General features: G+C 43.7%; 1 protein-coding gene across 1 annotated transcript in view; it reads right to left on the bottom strand.

The window, feature by feature from the left end:
* MDGA2 (MAM domain containing glycosylphosphatidylinositol anchor 2) overlaps window positions 1–24,316 on the bottom strand; it is a 389,857-nt gene that overhangs the window by 63,694 nt on the left and 301,847 nt on the right. The window contains exon 10 of the mRNA XM_072865499.1: window positions 16,957–17,226. Within this exon, the coding sequence (XP_072721600.1) occupies window positions 16,957–17,226 (270 nt within the window). The remainder of the gene's footprint in view (window positions 1–16,956; window positions 17,227–24,316) is intronic.

The following is a 24,316-nucleotide window of genomic DNA, read 5'->3' as shown; positions in this document are numbered from 1 at the left end:
GTCCGTGGCCTTTACTGGGCTTTGGACCAGGAGATCGGTGAAAAAAACCCTGTTAACACAGTAAGAACTGTCTTTCATATTTGACCACCTGCAGTTTAAACTGCCCTGGTCAAGTGTGTGGGGTAGGGCAGCAATCTGCTTCCGAGGGGGCTGGCAAAGCTCCTCTTAATTCAGATTCTCCACCAGCAGGAGCGAGTTCAGCGGGAAACAAAACAACATCAATACTCTGCGTGCTTGGGAAATGATCTTTCCTGTTGTACATTTTTAGGAGACACTCTGGGCTCAGTAGCACTGTTATAATCTCCACAGCCTCCAAGGTCTTTAATTAAAATCAAATACCTACTGTGCCTAGCGGATGAACGAAAAATAATTTTTTAAATAGCAGTGATACTTCAATAGAACTTTTAAGACCACACAGGGTAGAATATACCTTTGACTATTTTTTCCACTTCCTACAGTTCCCAGCCATCCATGTCCCTAGATGGGCAAACTTGAGAAATATTTAAACAAGCGGGGAGATTACTTATTCTGACACATTTTCATGTGTTTCTGAATTAAGGTAAGCATTGACTAGTTAACATTTAGCTAAGCTGTCGTCTAACTTCGTCTTCCTAAGGTCTGAGAATACAGCAGAGCTCTCGCTGCAGCTGGGAAAGCTGCGGTTGGACTACGAAGGGCAGCTGCTCCCAAACCGGGGCAAGACACCGATGTGAAGGACAGGCGTGTCCTGCTCGTGAGGAGCAAACAGCGCTGCAAGAGGCTAAAACCAAACCAAACCAAACCTGAAGAGGACACGTGTTGCTTTTCCTGGAGGAAGAGATGTTCCATGCCCAACTCCAGCTCTACGATGCTGCCACGAGGGGATACTCACAAGGGAAGGAGGTGCAGAGGAAAGCACTTTAAGTTTCAGACCAAAGACACCGGGGGGGGAATAAAATAACACACTACCAGTTTGAATCGAGACATTAAATTGGGATATGAGACTACTGTAATCAATGACATAGTAAGAAATTTTCTCCTGTCCTTGGGAAAGATATAAATGTTACTGCAACCATCATTAAGCTTTACATGAGAGACTGTAATTTATATAGTCAGTTTATAGCCTGTAACATTCATTTAGACTTACTGGAAAGCTAATAACTTATAACTAATAACTTATAGTCAGCTTGTAATCAAATCTTCCTTAGAGAAACAGTGCTATGGACAGCAAGGATTTACAGGTAGTTTGTATGGGTGTCTTCATAAAGAAATAAATTAATTCTAACAGTAATTCAAATCACTCGCTCTACCAGCTCTCTCCGTATTTAAATCTAACAGTCCGTGGGTGCTAGAGGAGCCTTGGCTCCATACAGGCTCTCGAGGCCCCACCTCAAACTCACGGTTCCTCACCAAAACCGAGAGCTTTTTCCACCAGGCTGGAAGAACCCAGCCCATGATATATATTCGAACTGAGAAAAGGGAAGACAACATACTGAGCTATCAGTGATGTTAAACACCTGGTCATTTCTTCCCTCAGCTTCCCCGTGATAATTTTCCACCACCGTCAATCAAGACACTGATATTGCCAATGCCACGAGACTTGCAAAGCATCCACATGTCCCGCAGAGCCAGCAGGACATCTCTTGTAAACACAGCAAACTCTACAGGCACCACACAAGCACATGTGCCCTTTTTAACACGACAAACAGTTAAAAAAACCCAGAAGAAACAAGTCAGAAGGGGATCAGCTATCCCAGCTACGCTCAGAAACTTGTCTACAGAAATCAAGGACTTTGCCTGCTTCTAACACTGCCTCTGGCCTTACTCGCTGCTGCCCTGTGCACTTCTGCTTTACCCAGGCATCCAGATCTTTAATGTGAGCAGTCCTGGCAAATTATAAGCCATTTGCATGCAGGCAAAAACCCTGAGTAGAACAGCAGTTATGAACATGTCGGCACAGAGCGGCATAAAAAAAGATGAAAATGCAAATAATGTAAAAAGGCTTGCATGTGTAATCTCTGACTTCCTTCTAAGAAGGGAGGATTGGGAAGAAACAGTCCAGTCTGGGGCACGCGTCAGGACGTGTCCCCACCACGGTGCAGTGAGATGATGCAGTGGAGGTTACACTCTTGGGACTTTCTCGGGAGAGCAGACGGTGCCAGGGACTGCCCAGGGCAGGTCTGTGGGTGACCGCAGCGGGGGCCACCCAGATCCCGGAGACAGCACCAGCAAGCTAGCTCTGCAGCAGAGAACAAAACCACACCAACACAGTGCTGGGCTTCGTCTCCAAGCGCTACCTGAAATGCCAGGAGTTCTCCCGCGTGCTGGGGAGCAGAGAAGGCGTGCAGGGATCAGCTGCCCGCACTGGTGTCTCCACGCAGTGCTGTGAGACCGGGCAGCCTGTGCTGGCGGTGGTTTGGGCATCTCTGCATCGGATCACGTGTGATCCACCACGTAGTGCTGCCCAGGGTCTGGCTCAGGTGTGCCGCGTAATGCTCCTCCACCCCGGCAAGCTACTGGCTAGCCAGGTGAGACAGAGCAGACAAACCCAATGGTCAAAGACGAAAGGACAATGCAGGCTCAGAAAGCAAGAACACGTCACAAAATCATTGATTTGAAAGCACACGAGGTTGGAGCAACCTTATATAAAATTCTGCCCACAAGTTATGAGAAATGCAACTGATAGATGGGGTATTAATAAATCTGATTTCAGAAACAGGACTGCAAGCTCCTAACGTGCTTTTAAAACACACAATTTCAACAAATTTTCTCAATTTTTAAACACTGCATCATTTTCACATAACTTTTAGGAAAGTCCTGGCAGGAACTGGTTTTCATCGTATGAATAATGGTAGGATAAGTCAGCTAGAAAGTGAATTATAAGCTACAGTTCAGCCTGGAGATTAACACAGAGGCAAGCAATACCAGATGAACCCGAGAAGCAGCCAAACGCAAAGGCAATGCTGGATTTGGGACTCCACAGAACAGGTGGCAAATGAAACATGTAAGTGTCCCCCCCCACATTTTCAGTCAATTCAGCGTGACTTTGTGAGACCCAGAGTTTAGCTAGTTGGACAGAACTATTATATTAGACATATTATGCCACATAATTAATGCAGAAACAAATGTACTTGCACTAGTGTTTCTTCATTTCGTTTTACATTGTCCTTCCACAGAAAATTATCCTCAGTTTTGTGGCAAAATGCAACAGAGGTGAATTTTCAAGACAACATAAAATGTCTGTGTTATTTTGTATCAACATTGTGCATGGTGTGCATTCACAAGGCTCGCTTGTAGTGAAGTGAGGTCAACGGCATCATCCAAGAAACAGAGGGCAGGCAAAGGAGTCCTGCCTCCCAGCAGCCAGGTCCGTAGGCACGGCATACAGGAGCTAGATGGCATTGAATGCTAGCTCTAGCAGAGGGACAGCACCTGGAGATCCATCCTCGCTCATGCAGAAGGATGCAGCGCACGGGCACGGTGCAGCCTGGTCCCCAAGAAAGTAAGGAGGAAGGCACAAGGACCAGGAGGTCCCTATCTAAAGTCACAGTCATAGGGAAAGATCTCCATCCTTTCAAATCCCCTCTGTGAATACTGCATCCCTTTTAGGGGAATGAATCTTACTGACATTTAAACATGTTGCTCCTGTGTCCCTGAACAGGCTTCAAGAAGGTCTCTGCATGTGGCAGGCTTTGGTCCGTGGCTAGATGCCAGCTTGCCCTCAAGAAGCCTAAATCCTCGTATACTAGTTTTTTCTTCAGCTAAGCCCCTGGGTTTTGCCTGTGAGCAAGTGAAAGCCTGGGCCTGGCATCACAAGTCTTGCACTCAGGGAACGGGGCTCAAAAGAAGGGCAGTTTATGCTCAAAGTTGAGGATAACCTGCTGTAATCCATCACAAGCTGATGATTTCTCAAAATGGCTATGCAACTTAAGAACCAGGTATGCTAAAAAAAGTATGCTACTTAAAATTTCTGTATGCACAGATAATTTAAATCTGAATTGCTGTGCTTCTGACTCTTCAGAGGTTCAGCTATGCTCAAAGACTGTCTGCCAGCGAGGCAGCCGTATCCAGTAACTACTCACAACCCGGTCTGCAAGACAGGAGTCACGTCACTGAAAAACGTCTTCAGTCTTTGGCTGTTCTTGCTAATGCCAAAGCTTGTTGGATAATTCACACAGATTATTTTGCATGTTGAACACAAGCAACAAGAGAAGGGGTAGGGTTGTTTTGTGCTCCGGATGATAGGCAGGAGCGTATCCCTGAGATGAGAGCTCATGATTCAACAAAACACACGACTGTCAAAGCAGTCTTGAGTCTTGCTACAGCAAAGAAGGCAATGACACCGTGTGGTGGACAAAAGGCCTCAGAGGAGTTTAATTAATTTAAACTGACTGTTATTCCACTGAAACATCAGGGCTGTAGCAATGCTCGTGAGCTTGGCTGCACTATTCAAGAAAAGTAAAGTACATTATCCAAAGGTGAAGTGTGGTTTCAAATGGGATTTTAGGTCATGAATCTCCAACTTACTCCCTTTCTCACTTTTTTTTTTCTATTACCTCTCTTTCTTACCACGTTTCTGTGTCACTCTGTACTGTTCCTGTTTCAAGTGTGTAAAATTGTGTTTGAGTTGCCCAGACTCTGAAGCGGTTCACCAATTTTGGCAGTAGGTGCCTTGAAAAACAGCATCGTTCCTCTAGCCAACCCTGCCGCATAGTCACGCATAAGTGCAGTTTTTTTAACTAATTCTCAATTTCTAACTGTAAAAAATAGGCTGAAGATGGTTTAGGAAAGGACATAAACCTTTTCTTTGGTCAGAAAACAGTCTTATTAATAGTTCATGGCTTATGTCTTATGACTTGTCTATATGGGGACACACTAAGGTCTGAAGGTGTTTTGTCAGTACTTTTGTAGTACCAAAAAAGTTCTCCTCTACTGAGATAATCTCTTACATTGATTGATTATAATCTGCCAGAAGCTTGCAATTGTCTTACATGATTTTGTTATACTGGGGTAAAAAAAGCAAAATATCTTCAGCATACACCCAGTAACTTTACACCATTTTTTGGTATTTAAAAAAAAAAAAAAGGTTTAGTTTAGGACTTTTAAACAATTTTGTTTCCTTTTTGGCACGACTCTGTAAGGAATTGGGCTGGGACCAAAAGCCAAGAGACTTCAAGGCTGCTCAGACCCTGCCATCAGACAGAATGGGGACATCCCTCCCATCTTGCCTCAATGCAGCTGTTAACAGTTTGAACAAGTTTTGGGAAATCTAAAATATCCCTCAGCTGAGCAGCACTGGGAGCTGCCTCTAGAATCTGTACACCATGACCTCCAATTTGAAAGGAAACCGAAAAATGGGGGAGGGCAGGGGGAGAAGCATTGAGCAGGGTTTTGGGGACAGCAAGACTTGGCATCTTGCTTTGCTGTTCTGTTAAATGATTACAGTCAGGGTACAGCTGTGCCCCATGCACTTACTTAACATCTTGCTGCCATCGGTCTGTTCATTTGTGTGGGTTTTTTAATGCACAGAGAGGAGAGGGAGGCTTTAAAACACCAGGAGATGCCATCAGCAGCCGTTCATGCACCGAGGAGAAGGCTCGTTGTGCCACCATCACTACCTACTTCGTTGGAGGGACAGGGACAATAAAGCTCCGTCCCAGATTGCTTCTCAGAAACCTCCTCATGGGAATGTTGGGGGGTTTTTTGGCCTATAAAGTTGCAGGGAGGTAAAAGCCGCTGGAGAGGCAGCAGGGAGCCGTCCCAGCACAACCCTCGTGTGGCATGCCAGATGCTGCCAGTGCAACATGCTTCTATTCTTGGGGCTTCCCGTGATGCGGCCACCTGAGAGTCACCGATGCTCCTCAGAAAGAGCCAGGAGTTGCCTTGTATGGAGAAAAACATCACGTCCCAGCTTTTGCTCTTAAAAACTGAATCCTGAAACAATTCAGTGTTGAAGACAAGATCCAAAGGGCAAGGACCAAAACACTTAACATGGAAAAGAGGGAAGTGCTGGTGATGGGGAAAGATGCTGCTGCTCCCCTTTTCCCAGCAGAACCCCTTCTCTCTCTATCTGAGCTCTGTAATGAGCTAATTCCCGTGCTATGATATGCGTTGAGTTGGCTTTGGGGAGAAGGTAGGATGAGGGTGGAGAAACTTTCATCCTCTCCTGCTGATTTTGTTTTCTCCTTTGTATATGGCACTTGAACTTCTAGAGCAAGAGAGATGTTAGGGTGTGTTCAACCTCCCTCTATCGCCATTGCGCTTCCCATGGCAGATGCGCTCCACGGCCACGTCCTTCCTAAAACAGAGGCATGAACGCGTTGACTGCCCTAGATCTAGCTCATTATTTTGTTTAGTTATTTTTTATCCTCAATCCTTCTTCTGTATTTCAGGCTGATTTAATAAATAACTATGCCACTCATCCAACCCTCTGCTCCAGAAAGCAATGTTCCCGCATGCAGAGGGCTCTTGCCAGAGTACACATATATTCTTACTAGCCACGAAATTGATTGAGGGAAAAAATAACCTTGTTTTAAAAGATTTAATGGGACTTCATTTCTGGATTCATATAAATTATTTAGATTAGCACAAACATGAATTCTGCAGTTGAGGAACAAAACTGTGTTTTACTGCACTAAAGAAGCTGTTTTGATGTTTGATTAGGTTTTCTTTGAACTTGGCAATTTTTCAAAAAACATACTCCATTTTACTGGGTTTAACCTCTTTGACTTAATCTTTGAAGGCGCCCATTTCTTCCTAGTTCTGTTAAAAAGCCATTTCTGTTGTGTGCCACATAAGGATTTGTTTGGTTTACTTAAAAAAAAAAAGTTTGTCTTTTGTTAGTATTTTAAGTTTTTCAGGACAGTGAGTATTCCTTCTTGTACAAGTGTGAAATGCTTAACACAAAGCAGATACTACCCCTCAGCTAATAATAAAACAGAACAAACAACAGCAGATTTTGGTCAAGGCGTGAACTGTATCGTGACCAAAGGTGGCAGTTCTTTTTGACTCTAAAATCTGAAACTTTTTTCCACCGGAAATTTGTGTAAGCTCTGGAAAATAAATATTCGTGGAAAAAATGTTTCTGTAGTTCACCTGCAAAACTCCCCCCACCTTCTGGATAACCTATATAATTTAAACATAGTGCACATAAATAGCAAGGCTGTGCTGCCAGCTCCTTCAGCAAAGCAGCCCGCGGGATGGAGAAAAGGACTTTGCCTTGGTCTATGTTGAGGAAAAGGGGCTGTGCTCCGCCCGATATCCTTCCTTTTTATTTGGCATTTTGAGACTACCCCAAGTTATTGACCTACTTAATGTATTTGACATATCAGCCATGAAGTAGGTTCTTGACAACACACTCGTTTACATTTACTCCTCAAAGAAGAAGAAGAAAGATTCTCTAGCTATACTAACACAGCATTTTCTCCAGAAAAGCAGCACAGAATATTTTTATTTGGTTTTGGTTGTTTTTTTGTTGTTGTTGGTTTTTTATAAATCAGATTTGATTTTTAAATTCTGTTTTCTGGAGAAAGTGGCACCACTAAATACAGGTGAGTTTTCAGTAAAGCCCTCCTCACAGTCACGTATTAAAACATCAAAATAAAGCAGCATTGGCTCTTAACTTTTTTCAAAACACAATTCTGTCACTGTAAGGAAAGAGGGAAGAAAATCTGGAACATTTTCATGCCTGAAAATCTAGCTGCTACACCTTGAAAAATGGAAGTGCCAGTACATCAGTCTGGGGATGCTAAACAACTCAGCATCTGACCCTGAACCCTTTTCTCTAACCTATCTCTAAACTTACCTTATTTTCAGGAGCTCACAGACGTCAGACATCAGTTTCCCCCATGACACAATGATGAGGTCACGGAGCTGATAACATTGCAGTGATAGACCCCAAATTTCTTCAGCGTGCTGGAACTTGACTTTCTCAAGAACACAGCATGCATGGGCCAAGGCAGCGTACCTGGAATGTAACAGTTTAAGTAGTAATCAAATTGAACAGAGAGCGGTACAAATGCTTGGGTTTAGTTTGGGTGGAGAGACTGTGCCTTCATCACCGCTCCCGTCAGCTGTCCTGGCTGCACTGAAGACAGCTCAGATAGACCACCGGCTTGCAGGCATGGTTTGACCATGGCCAGGAATCTCTTCTTCAGTAAAGCAGATGAAAGAATTCGTCCCTCTGTAACTATGATATTATTAAAAGTGCATTTACTTTCTGTGGAACAGATACATCCGAATCCAGGATGATAATCAGACACGATCCTTTCCGCGGGATCCTCACCTGAACACAAGACATGGGCAGTGATGCAATCCCTACAGTGGATCCCTACAGCTCAGCCATCTTGTGAGAGGCACAAAAGAGCTCGTGGGTATCTCCAAACCAGCATTACACCAGTTTCTTCCAGGGAGTCCTGTTCAGGAGGAAGAGCTGGGCTGCACCAGCTGGCATCGGCGGATGGCTTCACTTCTCCGTGCTGCTGAGCACTCGCACAAACCACTGAAGTCAACGGGCTCTGCACTTGCTGACAACCACGAAAATAAGAGAGCTGGTCTTGCTGGCATTGAATTGGAAAAAAAAAAAAAAAGGGACAAAAAAGAAAAAAATATGCACTGTTCTCCACTTTTGCATGGTTTTAAAGCAATTTTCCAAAACAGATATCACTGTGATAGCATCTTTGTTCAGGCTGTAAATCAGCAGTAAGGAGATGAAAATTCAATCCGAGGCTCTCAATAACACTACCCAAGAGAAGATGATAAAGAGAAAAGGGAATCGGACCTCATTCTCAGCCTTGCACTCCGGCAGATTTCAAAAGGATAACCATCAGAAAATTGGCCATTAAAGCAAAGTATCTGAGTGCCTGCTGACAGACGGGAACACACCGCCGAACGACCCAGGGCCAAACTACCAGAAGTATCTCAGCGGTTCAGGAAAATGTCATGGCTAATCTCGAGGCAGATGAAGTATCTAAAAGCAATAAGTAGGTTAGTGTTCCATGGTCCAGAGCCAGCAGCCAGTCACAAACGACACGCACAAATTCAGGCAGAGAGTCCAAGCACCACTTTGATTTCAGAAATGTCCTCACACAGCGCCTACATGCTCCAAGACAATTTGGATGTTAAAGAGTAATGATACTAAATTGTTTTATTTAAAGTAATCTTGATGACAGAATAATGAATTAGAAAAATAAATAATTTGTCTAATACTCAGAGAAGGTAAAATAGAGGATTTTGGGGCAGGGAGGAGATGGAGCACAGCATTGCAATGGCATACAGAAGGACAGGAGCATCCAAGTACCTGACAGTGCAAGTCAGCTATTTTAAAAGAGATTTTTGCGTACGTTGTTGGTATATTTGTGTGGACATTCTTTGATCTCATGTGACTTTTTTTTCCATACTCTGAAATCAGCGTGGGCCGTGTGGGGAGAACAGAGCAGAGAAGGGAGAGGATGAGACGGGTGAGAGCGGGGAGACAAGAGGACGACCTCCCGCAGTCCCCCTCCCCTCTTCATCCTTCTGTCTCTCCCATTGTTTGAGTACTAAATCTGGCTTAAGCTGGAGGGAAAGGATATAAAGTGCCTAACGAATACTCTAAGGGAGAAAATGGCTAAATTGAATTTTCTCGTAACATGGCAGAAAGCTGGCGAAGACCCGCTCTGCTGTTCCGCGCTGCCCTCCAGCAGCGGCCCCTGGGGCACCCAGCTGCAAAGACAAGCCCTGCTCTGCATTAAGATGATAAAACGACAAAAAACAAACTTGGGGGAAAAAAAAAAAGAAAGCTGAAATAAACAAACAGGAATAATAACACTGAAGAGAGGATCTTGAGATTAAAAATTAATGGCACTTAGCTAACAGGCACTAGCACATCGCTGCAGGGCTCCCGCATACCCATGCAGGGACTTGCTCAAACAGAGAGGACACAGAGGATGGATGCAAGAAGTCATTGGGGAGATATCACAGTATTAGAGAAGCAGATAGCATAAACAGGGAAGATTTTGATTTAAAAAAACAAACCACCAACCCTCAAGCCCTCTGGTGCTGACTCTACACAACAAATTTTGAATTCATCAAAGTGGATCATTTTTTTTCAGACTTCAGTCAAACCAGGGTTTTACCCTGCCAAAAATATCGACAGTAAACGGTTTGGAGGAAAAATGTCACATATTAAAAGAAAAAGATAAATATTTAAAAGAACAAAGCAAATATAATTCCTTAATTCCCACGGAGGGAAATGTGTGTAAGAGAAACAGAAGTGTGTCTACCAAGGAGAATATTTGATTTATTCTAAGAAAATAAAATGTCTGTATTTCCAGCACAGCACTTGCCCTTCCCATATAAGCTTCCTAAAAGACCAACGACTGTCCCTAACCTGCCCCAGTAACATGCCTGTGACTGTCATTTACCATTCTGCTCCAACTTTTAAAATTAAAGGGACACTACCAGTTGAACCGCACACATTTTTGTCCCAACCAAATGGGCTTTAACATTGCTAATATAGAAACACTTCACAGTGTAGAATGGAAAGAGAAAAAAGTAAAAAAAAATTTTCCAGATTTCATTTTTCATCAGCACCTTGTGTTAATTGACCCAGGATGGCCAGCTATGCAGTCAATGTCCCTGTGTATTTATTGAGGACATCAGCAGGAGAGAGAAAAACACAGCTTTAAGCCTGAAAAATATAACGGGAAATGTTCTGTGAATGAGAGAGGGTGAGGGACAGGCCTCAGTATATGAAATTATGGTAATCCGATTCTCGAGCCTGATTAGATTTCGAGTAGATGCCTGCCTTTAAGTCACGAGCAGGCAGCAGTCAGTGACTTGAGGGGTTGAGTATTTTCAGCATGGGCAGATGCATCCATCCTGGAGGATGCAGGGAACGGAGCAGGAATCCTGCCACCTCCCAGCTCGGGAAGCTATGAAGCCTGTTTGGCAATGCTGAACCTTTCCACATTGACAAGCTGTCATAATTTCCTCCAAGGTCTCCCAGGAAAGAGCCAAGGAGCTCGCCTGCGGTAGCTGCCAGCAGAGCCTGCACTACAGGAGCACAGCCACCGACCTCGAACAGGGGTAGGTAAGGCTTTGACCACGGGCCGGAGGCTATCGGGTAGCAAGGCTCATACCCTGGGTAAAATAACAGCACGATTACTGCAAGGCTCTCCAGACAAGGAATTAGAGCATAAAATCATATCATTACTCCCCACTTGCGCGTGTTTGAGGCTCATAGCTTTGTTTGGCAGAAGCTGTCCTTTCGTTACGGGGAGGACAGCAGTGTTACAGCACTAAATGAGGAACGCCGCGGTGTTAGGAGGAATACTCAGGCCGTGTTTGCTTCAGTTCTGGGTTATAGTTTGTTTAGAAATGAGCATAAAATTAATTGGCACACTCTTCAAATGGGTCAAAATCTTACTTTTTGGTATTTCTGCCAGGGACCTGGTTTTGCCCCTAAGTTATGATTACTGAGTTCCCTAGGCAGCCCCCTTAAACTGAGAGTGTGTGAAGAGCTGATGCTACTGGAAAGACAGGATGGTCTCTTATAGCTTTAAAACTTACCAAAGTAATTAAAATATTCATTTAAACTGTGCATTTTTCCCCTCATTGAGGGGAAAAAAAAAAAAAGTGAATAATTGTTTTCAACTCACCAGTTAATCTTTCAGTAGTTTAGGAAGACTATTTTTCTGAAATATTTTAGATAGGTAGATTATTCTTGATCCCTACGTTTCTACTTCCACACTTGCCGATAAGCCTTCCGAATGTGTCCATGTGATTGTACTCATCCGAGAGCTATTACCAAATAACGGAACTGGTCAACCGAAACTCACACAAATAACCCAAAGCCCAAAACAACTGCTAGCAGTTATCGGCCGGAACAACGAGACGGAACAAACGGTTTCAGAAAAAAACATGAGTAACTATTGCGAAGAAGGGTTCTGTAACACCCAGTATCCCTTGGCCACTGCTAGGGACTACCCAGCTGCAATGACTCTTATGTCTGGCACTAACAGCTACAGGTTCCTGGAAAATGGAGAGGAAAACTGCTGAATTTGAAGCATTGGTAAAGAGAAATATAACACACAGCTCCTGTGTGTCCCTCCACCAGTTCAGACACTGGTCAATCGTTCCACAATGGGCAACCACGCGGTGAGGAACAGAACTGACATTAGAGGCATGGCCACGTCTTCCAGCCAACACTCACACAGTTCAGCTCACGAAAACTGCGTTGAGTTACTGGCTTAGGGAGTTGCCTTCACACTGACAAAAAAACCCACTGTAGAGCAAAAACAGTTCACTGGCAAAATCCTGACATTTTGGGATTGCGTAGGTAAAAAAGAGTATAATGAATCTGCTTCTAAACAAGCTTTCTAAAACAGGATTTTTGCTTGTTGCTTTATATGAATCCCATAGAGTTTCTAAGAAAAAAAATAAAATGAAGCTACAAATAATACACGCTTCTGTCCCTCAGTTCAGTGCAAAAGGCCTCCCCTAATAAAAAAGGATTAACGAAGCCATGAAACTTCAAACAGCAGAACACTAGTTAATTCACCTAACAGGGCCATGGAGAAGAACCCAATATCCTGCAATTTCAAGTGTCTACAATTTATTTTAAGATGATGCCCTTGTGGCAAAAGCATCCCAGCTTTCACAAAAGGCTGGATGGCAATTCTGCTATGATTTCAGCTCGATGCTGCACAGACCACAGCGATACCGCGTATGGTGCCAAGGGTGAAGAAGAAACACTGAGGCAGAAATTTCTCAACAAGTTTCCAGCAAGGATGTTCCCGCGAGGCTACACGAGGAACCACACAGCTCCTACTGGGGATGGATGCTGGGATCATACAGAAGAGACGATTCAGCGTCCAGCTCTTCAGATTCAAATTTCCTAAGGCGTGTGGGAAAGGAAGGCAGGAGACGGGAGATCCTCAAGCAGACTGAGCGGACGCCCCCAGCTAGACTGGGGACACGGGCAGGTATGTGCGTGGCCCCAGGTTTGCTCACGGTGTGCTCTGCTCTGTCTTTAATTCAGTAACATCAGTGAAGCTCCAAAGAAAGGGAAACCTGTGGTCACGCTGGTAGCTATTATAGCCTACGTAATTACGAGCTGCTTGGCTTGACGTTGCTCTCGGCCAGAAGCACTGAAAGTGTGATGCAAGACTGGATAAGTAAATAAATAAAGACTGGCTCGTTAATTAATGCAATATTTTACGGCGAAAAAATTCCACAAAACAGAACAGCACAAAATCAATATTCAAAACTTTCTTCACTCAATGGTGGGATCAGAAGTCAGCTGGTAAAAGTAGCTATGTCAAAATAATGCCATTAGTAGCTTTTTTTAGTACTACCCAGTGTTATGATTACTACTTTAAATAATATCTCACAAATTATATATAACATTGTCAAGCCAGCACCACAAATGATGGACAGACAGATTTCACGATGTTAAGCGAGGAATCACACAAGGACGGGTATCTGGCCCTTTCAAACACACTGACTAAACAGCTACAAGAATTTAACGTGGATGAAACAAAATATTGTTTCCCTTAGTTAAAAAAAACCTCTTTGGACAGCAACTTTTGTGAACAATTCAGCCTGAGGCAGCCACCAGCATAGCAAATTTCAGCGCAAATGGTTAAAGCTTGCCAAAGTTATACGCTGCCGAAGATAAAGTGTTACGCCGAGGCTTGTCAGGTAACCTCAATTATGGGTAATCTTAATCCTAAATAGCTCCCCAGGTGCACAGAATATTGCTAAACAACCCCCACTGTAGCACCAGCCCTTCTGACAGCTACACAAGGGCTTGCTTGATCGATCTCTTGCACACTGGGAACCTAGAAAATACAGAGTTCAACCTCTCCTGCCTTGAAAGAGACCCAAGTTGCTGGGGAAATGGCGTCCCCAGGGTGGCCTGGGCTGGCAGGAGCCAGGATGCGACCCAGGGAGGGCTCCGGGTCTGTCCCTCGAGGAGCCCCCGCCACCAGCAGCAGCCTCCCGGGGAGGGGACCCTCCCTGCGCTTACCCAGCCTCTTCCTCCAGCACTCAAAGCCTTCCTCCACCTGCATGGAGGCTTCCGTGCCATTCATGACATTTTCTGCATCTTTTTTTTTTTTTTTTTTTCTATTTGCTTCCAGCCTTGGCAGGGTTTTAATGACACACTGCCTGAAATGTACTTTTTGTTGCTCTTTGGATATGATGTGCACTAGCAACCACTGAATAAAATATATAGATAGTGAAGCTGCAAATAGCATGAACTCAGCTTTGCTTTCCCACAAATACAATTTTGCTTGTAAGTTCTTATTTATTTTTAAGATGGTAGCAGGTTAAACCTGCCTCAGATTGGCCCACCTGATATAAATCAACTCCCTTTTCCACATGTGATTTATTTTTCTTGCATCTTCTCGAATCTGGCTCAAAATACAAATGCAGTAAAACCAGGTTTTGCAAACTCTAGGGCAGTATAAATCTCTTCATCCAGGCTGCTTTTAATACTGTACTGAACACCTTTCTCTTAGCATACCAATGCTTCTCTGCAGCCGCTGCAACGTGAGCATTGCAGCACACTGCTACTACATGAAAACCTGGAAATAAAACCAACTAAAAATGGGCTACAGCAACTCCCATTATTCCACCCAAAAGAAAAGCTCTCCACTGGCACCAGGTTCCTGCCACTGGGTTATTTATTTGGCTTTTTTCTCCATGCGTGTGTCTAAGAAGTGACCCATTTCTTTTCTATATTCACATTCCCGGTGAAATGTAAGCCTCCTTTTTAACAACTTCATCATTTTTCTTCTACATGTTTTCTGTTCCCCAGCGCTTTAACTTCATCTGTCCTGATGAGACTTGGGACCAGAATACAGCTACTGCTCTTTCCTGAGAGCAGTTTCAACTCCACATGTCAAAGAATATATTTACTAAATATGTTGGTTTTAACCTTAAATGACTGAGGAAAGCACGGAAGTCATAACCCGAAGTGTTACTCTGAGCATCCTTAATGCAACCATACAGCATAAATTCGCATAATGGTATAAACTAAAAATGAGCAAGGCACACAGAGGGATGCGAGACAGTATATCATAAAACCATTTTAGTACTAATTTTCAGTTATGTGCCTTGCTTTGGCATGGTAATAAATCACAGAAAGCCACTCAGATTGCCCCAATCCTGGCAAAATAATTGCCTTAGAATAGGTTTCCACAGTCTCGGGTCTAAAGCATGATGAACAGTAAATTGAACTGCATTTACTCATTTGAGGAAAAAGACTGTTTTCTCTGGTTTCCTTCGGAGCCACCTTTTGGATTAAACTCCAAAGATTTAGAGAAGTCGGTGGCTGTGAAAATACCTCCACGCAGGCTCTGAATGATAACTCAGCCAAAGGCTTGATTACATTTTGAAAGAAGCAGAGCCATCAGTCACTGGGGTGTTCACGGTGTTCCCACCACATTTGTGCCATGCACTGCTGGCCCGATGAAATCCTTGCCAACGAGATGCCATTCGACTAAGTCCAAAAGAGAAAAAAAAAGTATCCACATGAAAGCAGGCCCACATTTTTTTTCCTATAAAACCAAATTGTACTGAAAAACACTGGGGAGCTGAATCAAATTCTTTCCTTTATTCCCAGGACAGATATGTATGGAGGGTCTACCCTGATATCCAGGACTTGTGCAGACCAGGGTCCCTGAGACATGCTCTGCAGCTCATCCCTTAAATCCATGCCCTTTCTGCTGGTAGCAGTGAAGCTGATAATAATGCCCAGATTCCTAAACAATGGCAGGGTTCAGGGAGCTGCCAGGCTGCCAGCAACCCCAAAAGCAAAACCTCATTTAGATTGGACTGTAGCTGGAGCCAAGTCAGTCAAACAAGAATAAAATCCCACTAAGATGGGGGATCTTTCCTTCTAAGATAGCTCTCCTCTACATCTTCTGAATTTCTTGTTGGTTGGTTTCTTTTCCCATCGTTCCTTTTCAAGCAGCTGATGGGAGGGATTTGGAGCTGAAATAGGGCTACTGCTCCGACATCCTTAGGGAGGCTGGGGCTGCTCATGCTGACCCCCAGAGAGAGCCCACCCAGGGCGGGTGGCTGGACACCCCTCTCAGCTGGTGCAGAGGAACAGGGAACAGGTTCCTGACCCACCGCAGAACTTGGGAGGAGATGGTTCACTTAACAGAGAAGCTTTTTTTCCCTCCAGTGATTCTAAGTGCTGGGACAACCAGCCTAGAGGGATGGGGAGCCTGCAGCTGATGTGACTCCAGCGACCAGAGGACCTCAGCTTGGGCACAACATCTGTGCAGGCATGGGGTGTTGCAGGATCGGGCAGCTGAGTCTTCAAGTCATGGTAACTAATTTCCAATAGAGGAAGAATCAAGACTTGCATGTCTAAACAACCAGTTTAACATTCAGATCCAAGATACTAAAGATAAAAGACATATAAAGTTTGTCTCAATCCAGTGCATTAATTACTCAACATGGGTAGATCATGGCAGGGGTTGCACATCCTCCCTGAGTCTGTGATCTTGTGTACGTAACTTCACAAAGTCCTTTGCTTTTTGAGAAAAGGAACAAATTTCAACACCCCTCTGTACTTGGGTAGCTTGAAGTTGCTTGAGACTGTGGTCTGCCTGCCCCGGTCTCCAAGCTCGCTGAGCATCCCAAGAGAGAAGAGGAAATTCAAGCCTTATTGCAAACTCCAAATGGAAGAAATTTGCTGCCTGATGACTCTCTCAGGCTTCTCTCAAAAGCATACCGACAGATGCCTGCAGAGAAGCCATACTTACATTTTGCACTTAAAAATCACTCAAACCACTGAAGTAAGCTAAATCTATTTTGTTACCAACCTCCCCAGAATCCAAACCAGACGCCTTAAGCTACAATTCTACTTCGAGGGATATATCTCTTTGGTTGGAGCAGGAATAGCGTTACCCAACGACATGCAAACCTGCAGCACGCTCAGTCCATCATCTCGGCGCACCAAGACATCGCCAAGCCTACCTGTCACAAGGAAGCTGCACTGGCCAGCGCCCGCTTCGTTGATGATGTTGCAGTTGTAGATGCCGTAGGTGTCGCGGGAGAGGCTGCTGACGGTGTACTCGGTGGAGTCCTGCACGTCAAACTGGCCGGTGCGCAGCAGCTTGCTGCCCAGGCGCCACTCGTAGGTGAGGACCCGGGTGGGATATGCCCTCAGGACCCGGCAGCTCATGGTGATGCTCCGGCCTTGGCCTTGCCGAATCTCCAGGAAGGTGGGCTCCACGGTGGGTGGGTCTGGAGGAGGCAAGGAAGGGAGAGCAGGAGATTCGTAAGCGAATTAGCATGAGAGACAGAGTTAACCAGCCACTGCGGAAAGGCTAGAGCACCACAGCATAGCCCGGCACCCACGAGAGGGGAACTCAATAACGGTAAGTATACAACCTCAATAGATACTGATCAGCTTGTAACAGAAATGTGCACGTCCAAAGCATGGCATTCTGCTTATTGACATTTTCTGCTGAGTACTTAAAGACACTGTGCTGCTTCAGCGATGTTATCGCTGGAGATGCAGCGAGAGGTCCCGTGCCTGTGCAGCCCAGGAGGCTCAGCCCTCCCAAGCCTCACAGAGGGACCACAGACTCTGACACACGGGACTTTCTGGAAGAGGAAGGGGGAGAAAAAGAGATAAAAGCCTTGACTCAGTTTAGATAAAGTGCACAAGGCAACAATGACTCTTGCACAGAGTTGAGGCAGCGATTCTGTGTTCAGTGGGGGACCTAACTTTGCAGTGGCAGAAGATGGATCGATGAAGCAGCACAGACACCCCTCCGCAGCCCAGCCCAGCAGCTGCCTTCAGGCTTCAACAAATATGTAATCATACGCTAATCTTTTCTATCCACTCAGGTAGTAGTTTTGATATTCCAGTAAGCACAGAAGTAAGTAAGTAAGTAAGCAAGCATGGGCCATCTTCCCATACCTTGAATTAAACTGCATTTTAAATAATTGAGATTTGCGGCTACAAACTCTGACAGACTTTTGATTCCAGAAAAATACAAAATAAATAAAATATAGCCACCATACAGTGTATGCAAAAACCTAACTTCCCCTTCCCAGTTGCCTTTTGATAACGTAATCATTGCAGAAGAATAAGGGCAACCTGGACAGAATGATGTTGACACTCAGCTCTTGTCAGCACATCAGGTAGCGTGCATGAAAAACACGCACGTATTTGCAACTGGATGCAAAACAGTGAGTGACAAGACATTCCGGCTCTTCAAAAAACACAGCTCATTTCTTTAGTCCATGAGAAAGAAGAAATCCTGAAAGCCTCCTGTGCCCGTAAGATACATTAAATCTTTGCATCCATATTAAAAGAGCTGTCTTACAGACATAAAAAGTAAAAATATAAAATCCCTGACGAGCCCTGCAAGAGAACAATCTTCACAGAGTCCATGCCGTGCTCCTTTCAGAAGGAGCTCTCTTTTACAATTATCTCTTCAAGAGCATCTTGTCCTCAGGTTCTTCACTGGTTGGTATCTCCATCACAGATACCGATAACCTTCAGACTCTTTACATTGAATTCCCTACATAATGGAAGCTGTAAACAGACTCCCTCAGCTCCTGTAAATTAGGAACCATACTTGCACATATACTGCTGTTCACCATTTCTTGCTTAGACAAGAATCCAGCTAACCACAGAGTACTTGAAATTAAGGTAAATTTTGGAGACTGTCATATTAAGATAACATTGCTTAGAGCTCGTGACATCCAGTTATTGTATTTGTAGCTCATTGCAATAATCACCATTTATCATGTATCACGATCCAAGTTTGGAACTACTGGCAGAGGACTACCGTGATTTGGCAGCAAGGTGAGCAGAGAGGCAGAAGTGGTGAATAGCATCAGGGGTGGATACAGGGCTCAGTGGTACAGGACAATGAAATGGCAGGTATTAACTCTGAGGACAATTGCCCCTGACAGATTCCCCCAAAAATGACTGCTGAAGAAGAGATGATGTGGAAACTACTGATTCAAAACCCCATCGATCCCAGCCTGACCTTTCCTCTTCGTAGATTAAATATCATATGGCTTCGTATAATTTTGAAGCCAGATTCTTAACTGGTACATGGACTGCAGTACAGCCACAGATAACTGCAAATAGAAGACCAGAAATCCTAAATCCTCAATACCGCAAGCCTTCTTTCCATTGATAATATCCTCCAATTTTGTGTCAGCAGAAAATTTCATCACAGCGTGACTATTCTTTGTGCCCAGGTACAGAATAAAAAACATACAAAAGAAGATAAATTTGTAAGAAATTCCACTAGTCTCTCTCTCCAGCCTTATGTTTGCCCTTTCAACACAACCCAATAGTGTCTTCATCTGCCCTCACTGTACAATTTCTCCACCTTATTCTGCTTCACTAATAGTTTCCCAAGGCAGCAGCTTTGCAGGGAATTGTTGGCTTAAAGATAAGAGTTATTCTTGGGAAAGAAAATGTGCCAGATCTCAGCCTTCTTCTAAGGGAGAGCTGCTTAGCCAGTCAAGCCAGATCTGCCCTTCACAGATTCTCATCTTTTCCTTTAACCGCCCTGTCTTACAATTGTTCGTACTTTCCAAATACCTTCTAAATCATGATATATAATGGGTATCGGAGAAATTACTAATCAAATTTACTAATATTTACTATTGTCCAGTCATTTCTCTGCCCTGAGAAGTAAGCACTCCAGGTTTTCTTTCCATTCCACCCATGGTAATTCCATATCCGTAACCTCTTCAGCCCTATTGCCTTTACCCTCACAGCCAGCACCATAATACACTTTTAAACCCAGGTATAATGATCACCAACTTTGAGCCAGACACAGATTAGCCAAAAATAAAACAACATAAGGATGATGAAAGAGCATCTGACTGAAGACCCTCCTGGCCCAGCATCCTCCACTGGTCCTGAGTGCCTGGGGGAGAGGGAGAGCACAGAGGGCACTGGAGAGCGTTGGGACAGGACCTTTCAGAAAGCGCTGTCTGTGATATGTTAAACAGCCTTTAATGGATGATTTTTCTATCGTTTCCTCCCATTACTTAAGCCCATTTAATGTTTGAACATCCAAAACTTGTCTACAATTTGTAATAATGTCCTCTTCTTGTGTTTGTTTTGCTGTTTCCATTTGATGCACTATATTCATTGAACAATAATTCTCTGTTCACCTCTCCATGGCAGCTCTGCTTTAATGACTTTTAGCATATATTGGTATTCAGTCTCCTCCTTCTTCTTCCCCTGGTTTATTTACTTATAAGATGCTTTAGCCTTATAAATAGCTTTTAAATGAAAGTTTCCCCTGCCTTTAAGGTCAAAATAGTCTTTAAAATACAGAATTACCATCTACCCATGAACAGATGATACCCAGTGACAGAAAAAGAAAATTAACTTTGGTGGCTCATTTCAGAGTTACACCTTTGCAGGTAATAACTTTAATGGGAAACGAAAGGGATGATAAAAACTACAATATATGATAGTAGCCAGAGCTAACAGTTTATTCTTCTGGTTTTTTGTTTTTACAAGATAGTGACTTCACAGCTAGCAAAGGTGCTAGTGTCTCAGGCATCTTCTGAGAGTAACGGTGCTCAGAAGGAGACTTACTCTGTAGCTGTTTGGAACTTATATGTGTTTAATTCATTTGCATTAGCTCTTCCCCAAGGCTTTAGCAATTTGATTTAATTTACTTTGCTGTACTTATTCCTATCTTTCATAATTCTAGTATTAGTTTTTGAAAAATATATGGAAAAGCCGCAAAGGGAGTACAGTTCATTCTCCTACACAATTATCTTTGGGAAGCAAACATTCTGAAGTTAAAACAGGCTTTATATTAACGTTTAATGAATTTTTTAGCCTAAGTACATTCATGTCTTAAGGATTATAAAATGGAAAATGAAGGCTCCCTAGCCATCAAGAGAAATGACAGTAAGGATGTTCGTTTGTTTTAAACCAGACAGCTGCTCTTCAAGGTGCGGATCATATCATCGTCTTCACTGTAAGATTTGTTAAGGAGAAAACATACCATTCAGTGAATTTATTTTGACTGTGTGGCCTTGAGCAGAGACTTTACCTGCTGATTTGGTTTCTCCAATTTGCATTCTAGCCTAAGCAAATTAATTAGTTTCTCTCTCCCAGCTCTAGCAACAGGAATAAATATGAAAAACTGATGCCACTGCTTCCGTTTCTATTGTATTTGTGGCCACTTTTTATTTGATTCACCCAACAGGAATGTTATTCTAACAACAATCTATGACAGCTACAGGGAAGGAGTAATGTTTAAATAATCTTGGGGTAGGATTTGCACCACAGAAAACAAAACCAGTAAATGATAAATCAGGTCAGGTAACACCATTTTATGAGGGGGTTGAGGGTCTAGGTGGGCAGGGGACCACACCGCTGCCTTGCAGACCAGCCGGTGATGGACCGGGCGATGCGGGAGGTGGGACACACAGCCTCCCAGCCGGGCAACGGTGCTAAACCACCGCGTATTTAAAATGCCAGTGAAGCTGAGATGATTTAAGCAAGTGCTGTTTCCAATATCTGATCGAAACATACTGTAAATTATTTTATTGCCTGAGGGATATGAAGTGGAACGTCAGAGTCATTTTAGCTTACAAAGGCAGCCTTTCTTCTTTCCTTTTCTTGTTTTTTAAGTTATTGAGGGCATGTTTGCCTGTGAGGGAAAGTTACTTGCTAGGATTTGTATCCTGCCTGGTAATGAAGGCTTAGACTAGGCAGTCAATTTTATTTTTTTTATTTTGTGTCTACGCCTGTGCCTCTGATATATCATGCCCAGGCTCTGAAGATTACTCTCAGGAAAATTGTGTGGCATTTCTTCAGCTTCCAGCAGAGGCAGCACTTTGTCTCCCAGGCCACATCAGCGAGTATTTTATAGGTTACAAAGTAGATATTACATATTATGTTGTTGGCAATGGAGTTTGTGTGCTTTTATAACAAAAAATGATTCATTAATATATAAGTGTAAATATACCAGAGTTAGATGCATGGAAATCTGCTGTCTGATATGTGCTTGTATAGATCAGTAGAGTCAATATAAAATATATAATATCTATTCAAATATTTTAATAGGTTTTACCTTCCTCCAATACCACTTGTTTGGAACCTAAAAATAAAGGAAGTCTGTGCACTTTTGTTTGATATACAGCTCTGCAGACTTCCTTGGCAAAGCTGCTCAGAGAAGCCGCACTCCTGGAGCCCCTGTAGCAGTCAGAAACTTGGCAGTAAAGCTCTATTTTTCCTTTTTTGTGTGTGTGTGTGTGTTTTTTGGTTTTTTTTAATTGTAACAAGGTACCTGAGCAAAAGCTTTTTAAAAAAACCCCAAGCTCCCGTGGATTACGGTGCACAGGTGTGGATGGGGGGTTCTTCTTGTGTATTAGTAAAAGACTTGAAGACAGGAGATACAGGGGAAGAAGAGCTGCTGAGTTCAAAGTACCTGGGATGTCATCAGACGTTGGTGTGGGCTCCCAAAGACACATGCTGCTCGCTTTCACGGGCAGACTGCAATGCTGGGGGCTTAAATCTGAATCTGGCTCAGAGCAGCTGCAGAAGAATACTGCAATATCGAGTAAATCGGCAATAAAAATAAAAATAATTAATTCATCAGTTGCAAAGGAAAACCCAGTTCCTAATGAAGTCCAATCTAATGGAGCCTAATCAAGTTGTGCCTTTCAGGAAGGAGATCTTGGAGCTGCTGTGGATATTTCTCCGAAAACAGCTCAGTGCTCCTTAACGGTGCAAACAGCCAGCGATGTCCAGAGCTAACTGAAAGGAAGAGACCCAGTGAAGCTATCGTGCAGCAGGTTTAAAGCAAATGTCAGGAACTATTCCTTTAGACAAAGTACTGCAGCCATTTGGACAACTCATTGCCATTTTTTGTTCTGGAGGTTAAAGTCAGAGCAGAGTCAGACCTGGCCGGGCACGATACGCCTATGAGCGGCTGTTAAAACCGGTGGTGGGAATGCAGCCTCCAGCAGATCACTGGATGCTGAAATATGCTGGGGAAAGATCGCTCTATTCATCTGCACTGCAGGACTCATTACGATGCTGGCAAAGCCTTACACGATTTCCACCCCTCCGCAGTCGTTATTCCCACATCTCTCCATCCTCCAGCTGTTCCTTCTGGGCGCCTCCAGCTGTTCTGAGGATCATTTTCATATGCAATTGAAAACTGAAATGAAATGGCACTTTAAGCTTTCCAGGTCCTGACTTGGTTTTATTTAACGCAGTAGAAAACAAAGCACCACCAAAAAAATAAATTCAAATCAGCTTCCTGGCTACTGTGGAGAAGCAGCCAGACTGACTGCAAGGGCTGGAGAGCATACCCACTCCAACAGTGCTCCCTTCCAAGGGATTTGTATAAATACTCAGCTGGGAGCATTAAACTGCTCTCGACCCAGCTCTGCTAAAACAAACTACCCGCTAAAAACCCTCTGATGGCAAAGGATGAGCCAAGCAGTGTGGCTGGGAGCAGACGGCAGCTCTGCCTGCAGCATCCGCCCTGCCAGCCCTCCTCTGCCGTGCGTCTCCGATGATGAATCCGCCAAACCCGCCCAAACCCCAGGACCCTTTTTCCAGGAGCCATGGGAAGGAGAAGCACCCTCTTCTGCCCGCCTGCTCTGTTAGGAGCTGCTGGAGAGCTGCCTTTGCCTCGGGCACTGCGAAGACTACACAAGTCAGTCCTCTCTCGGTGCCATATAAAAATGCTCTCAGATATGAGAATGGTGGAAGCACTATGCAAGTCTAGACAGGTAAATTATTTAGTCTTTACAACTCTTAAGTGATTTAGAGCTGCTGTTATCCCTTTCTGTAGGCAGGGCATGATCTCCATGAAAATGCCTCCAACAGCTTCCACAAGTAGGTGGATAACGGAGCATCTCGACTCCAGTCTGTCTGTATCTTTTTAAAGCTAAACAAACACTGTCTTTTTCTAGATAAATAAAGAACAAATATGTACACATTTGAAAAAATAATAATAAGCCCCATAAACTATAAAAAGCATTACAGTTTAAAGCTAACTAGTGTGGGGTTTGGTGGCGGAATTGAGATTACGGGACATAATATTTCCTTGGTTCGCACAGAGTCCTGTGGAAAACAAGTGCGTATATACTTAAATAAATGAAAAAAAAAAAGCATAGGCTCTATTTTGTGAAGAATTTGAGAGATCCTAATAATGCTGAAGAGTTAGGCAAAAGAGAATCATGAAAATACTCTTTTGAGGCAATGGGAAACTTCTTACAGTGCAGGCTTTACAGATCTCGCTCAGTCTTTTAATAAGACAGAAAATTCAAAGGAATTTGATCAGATTGTAAAAGTACACTTCAGAATTCATAT

The sequence above is a fragment of the Ciconia boyciana genome, chromosome 6 (assembly GCF_034638445.1).
Source record: "Ciconia boyciana chromosome 6, ASM3463844v1, whole genome shotgun sequence".
Taxonomy (NCBI): domain Eukaryota; kingdom Metazoa; phylum Chordata; class Aves; order Ciconiiformes; family Ciconiidae; genus Ciconia; species Ciconia boyciana.
This window is presented reverse-complemented; position numbering and strand designations above follow the sequence as displayed.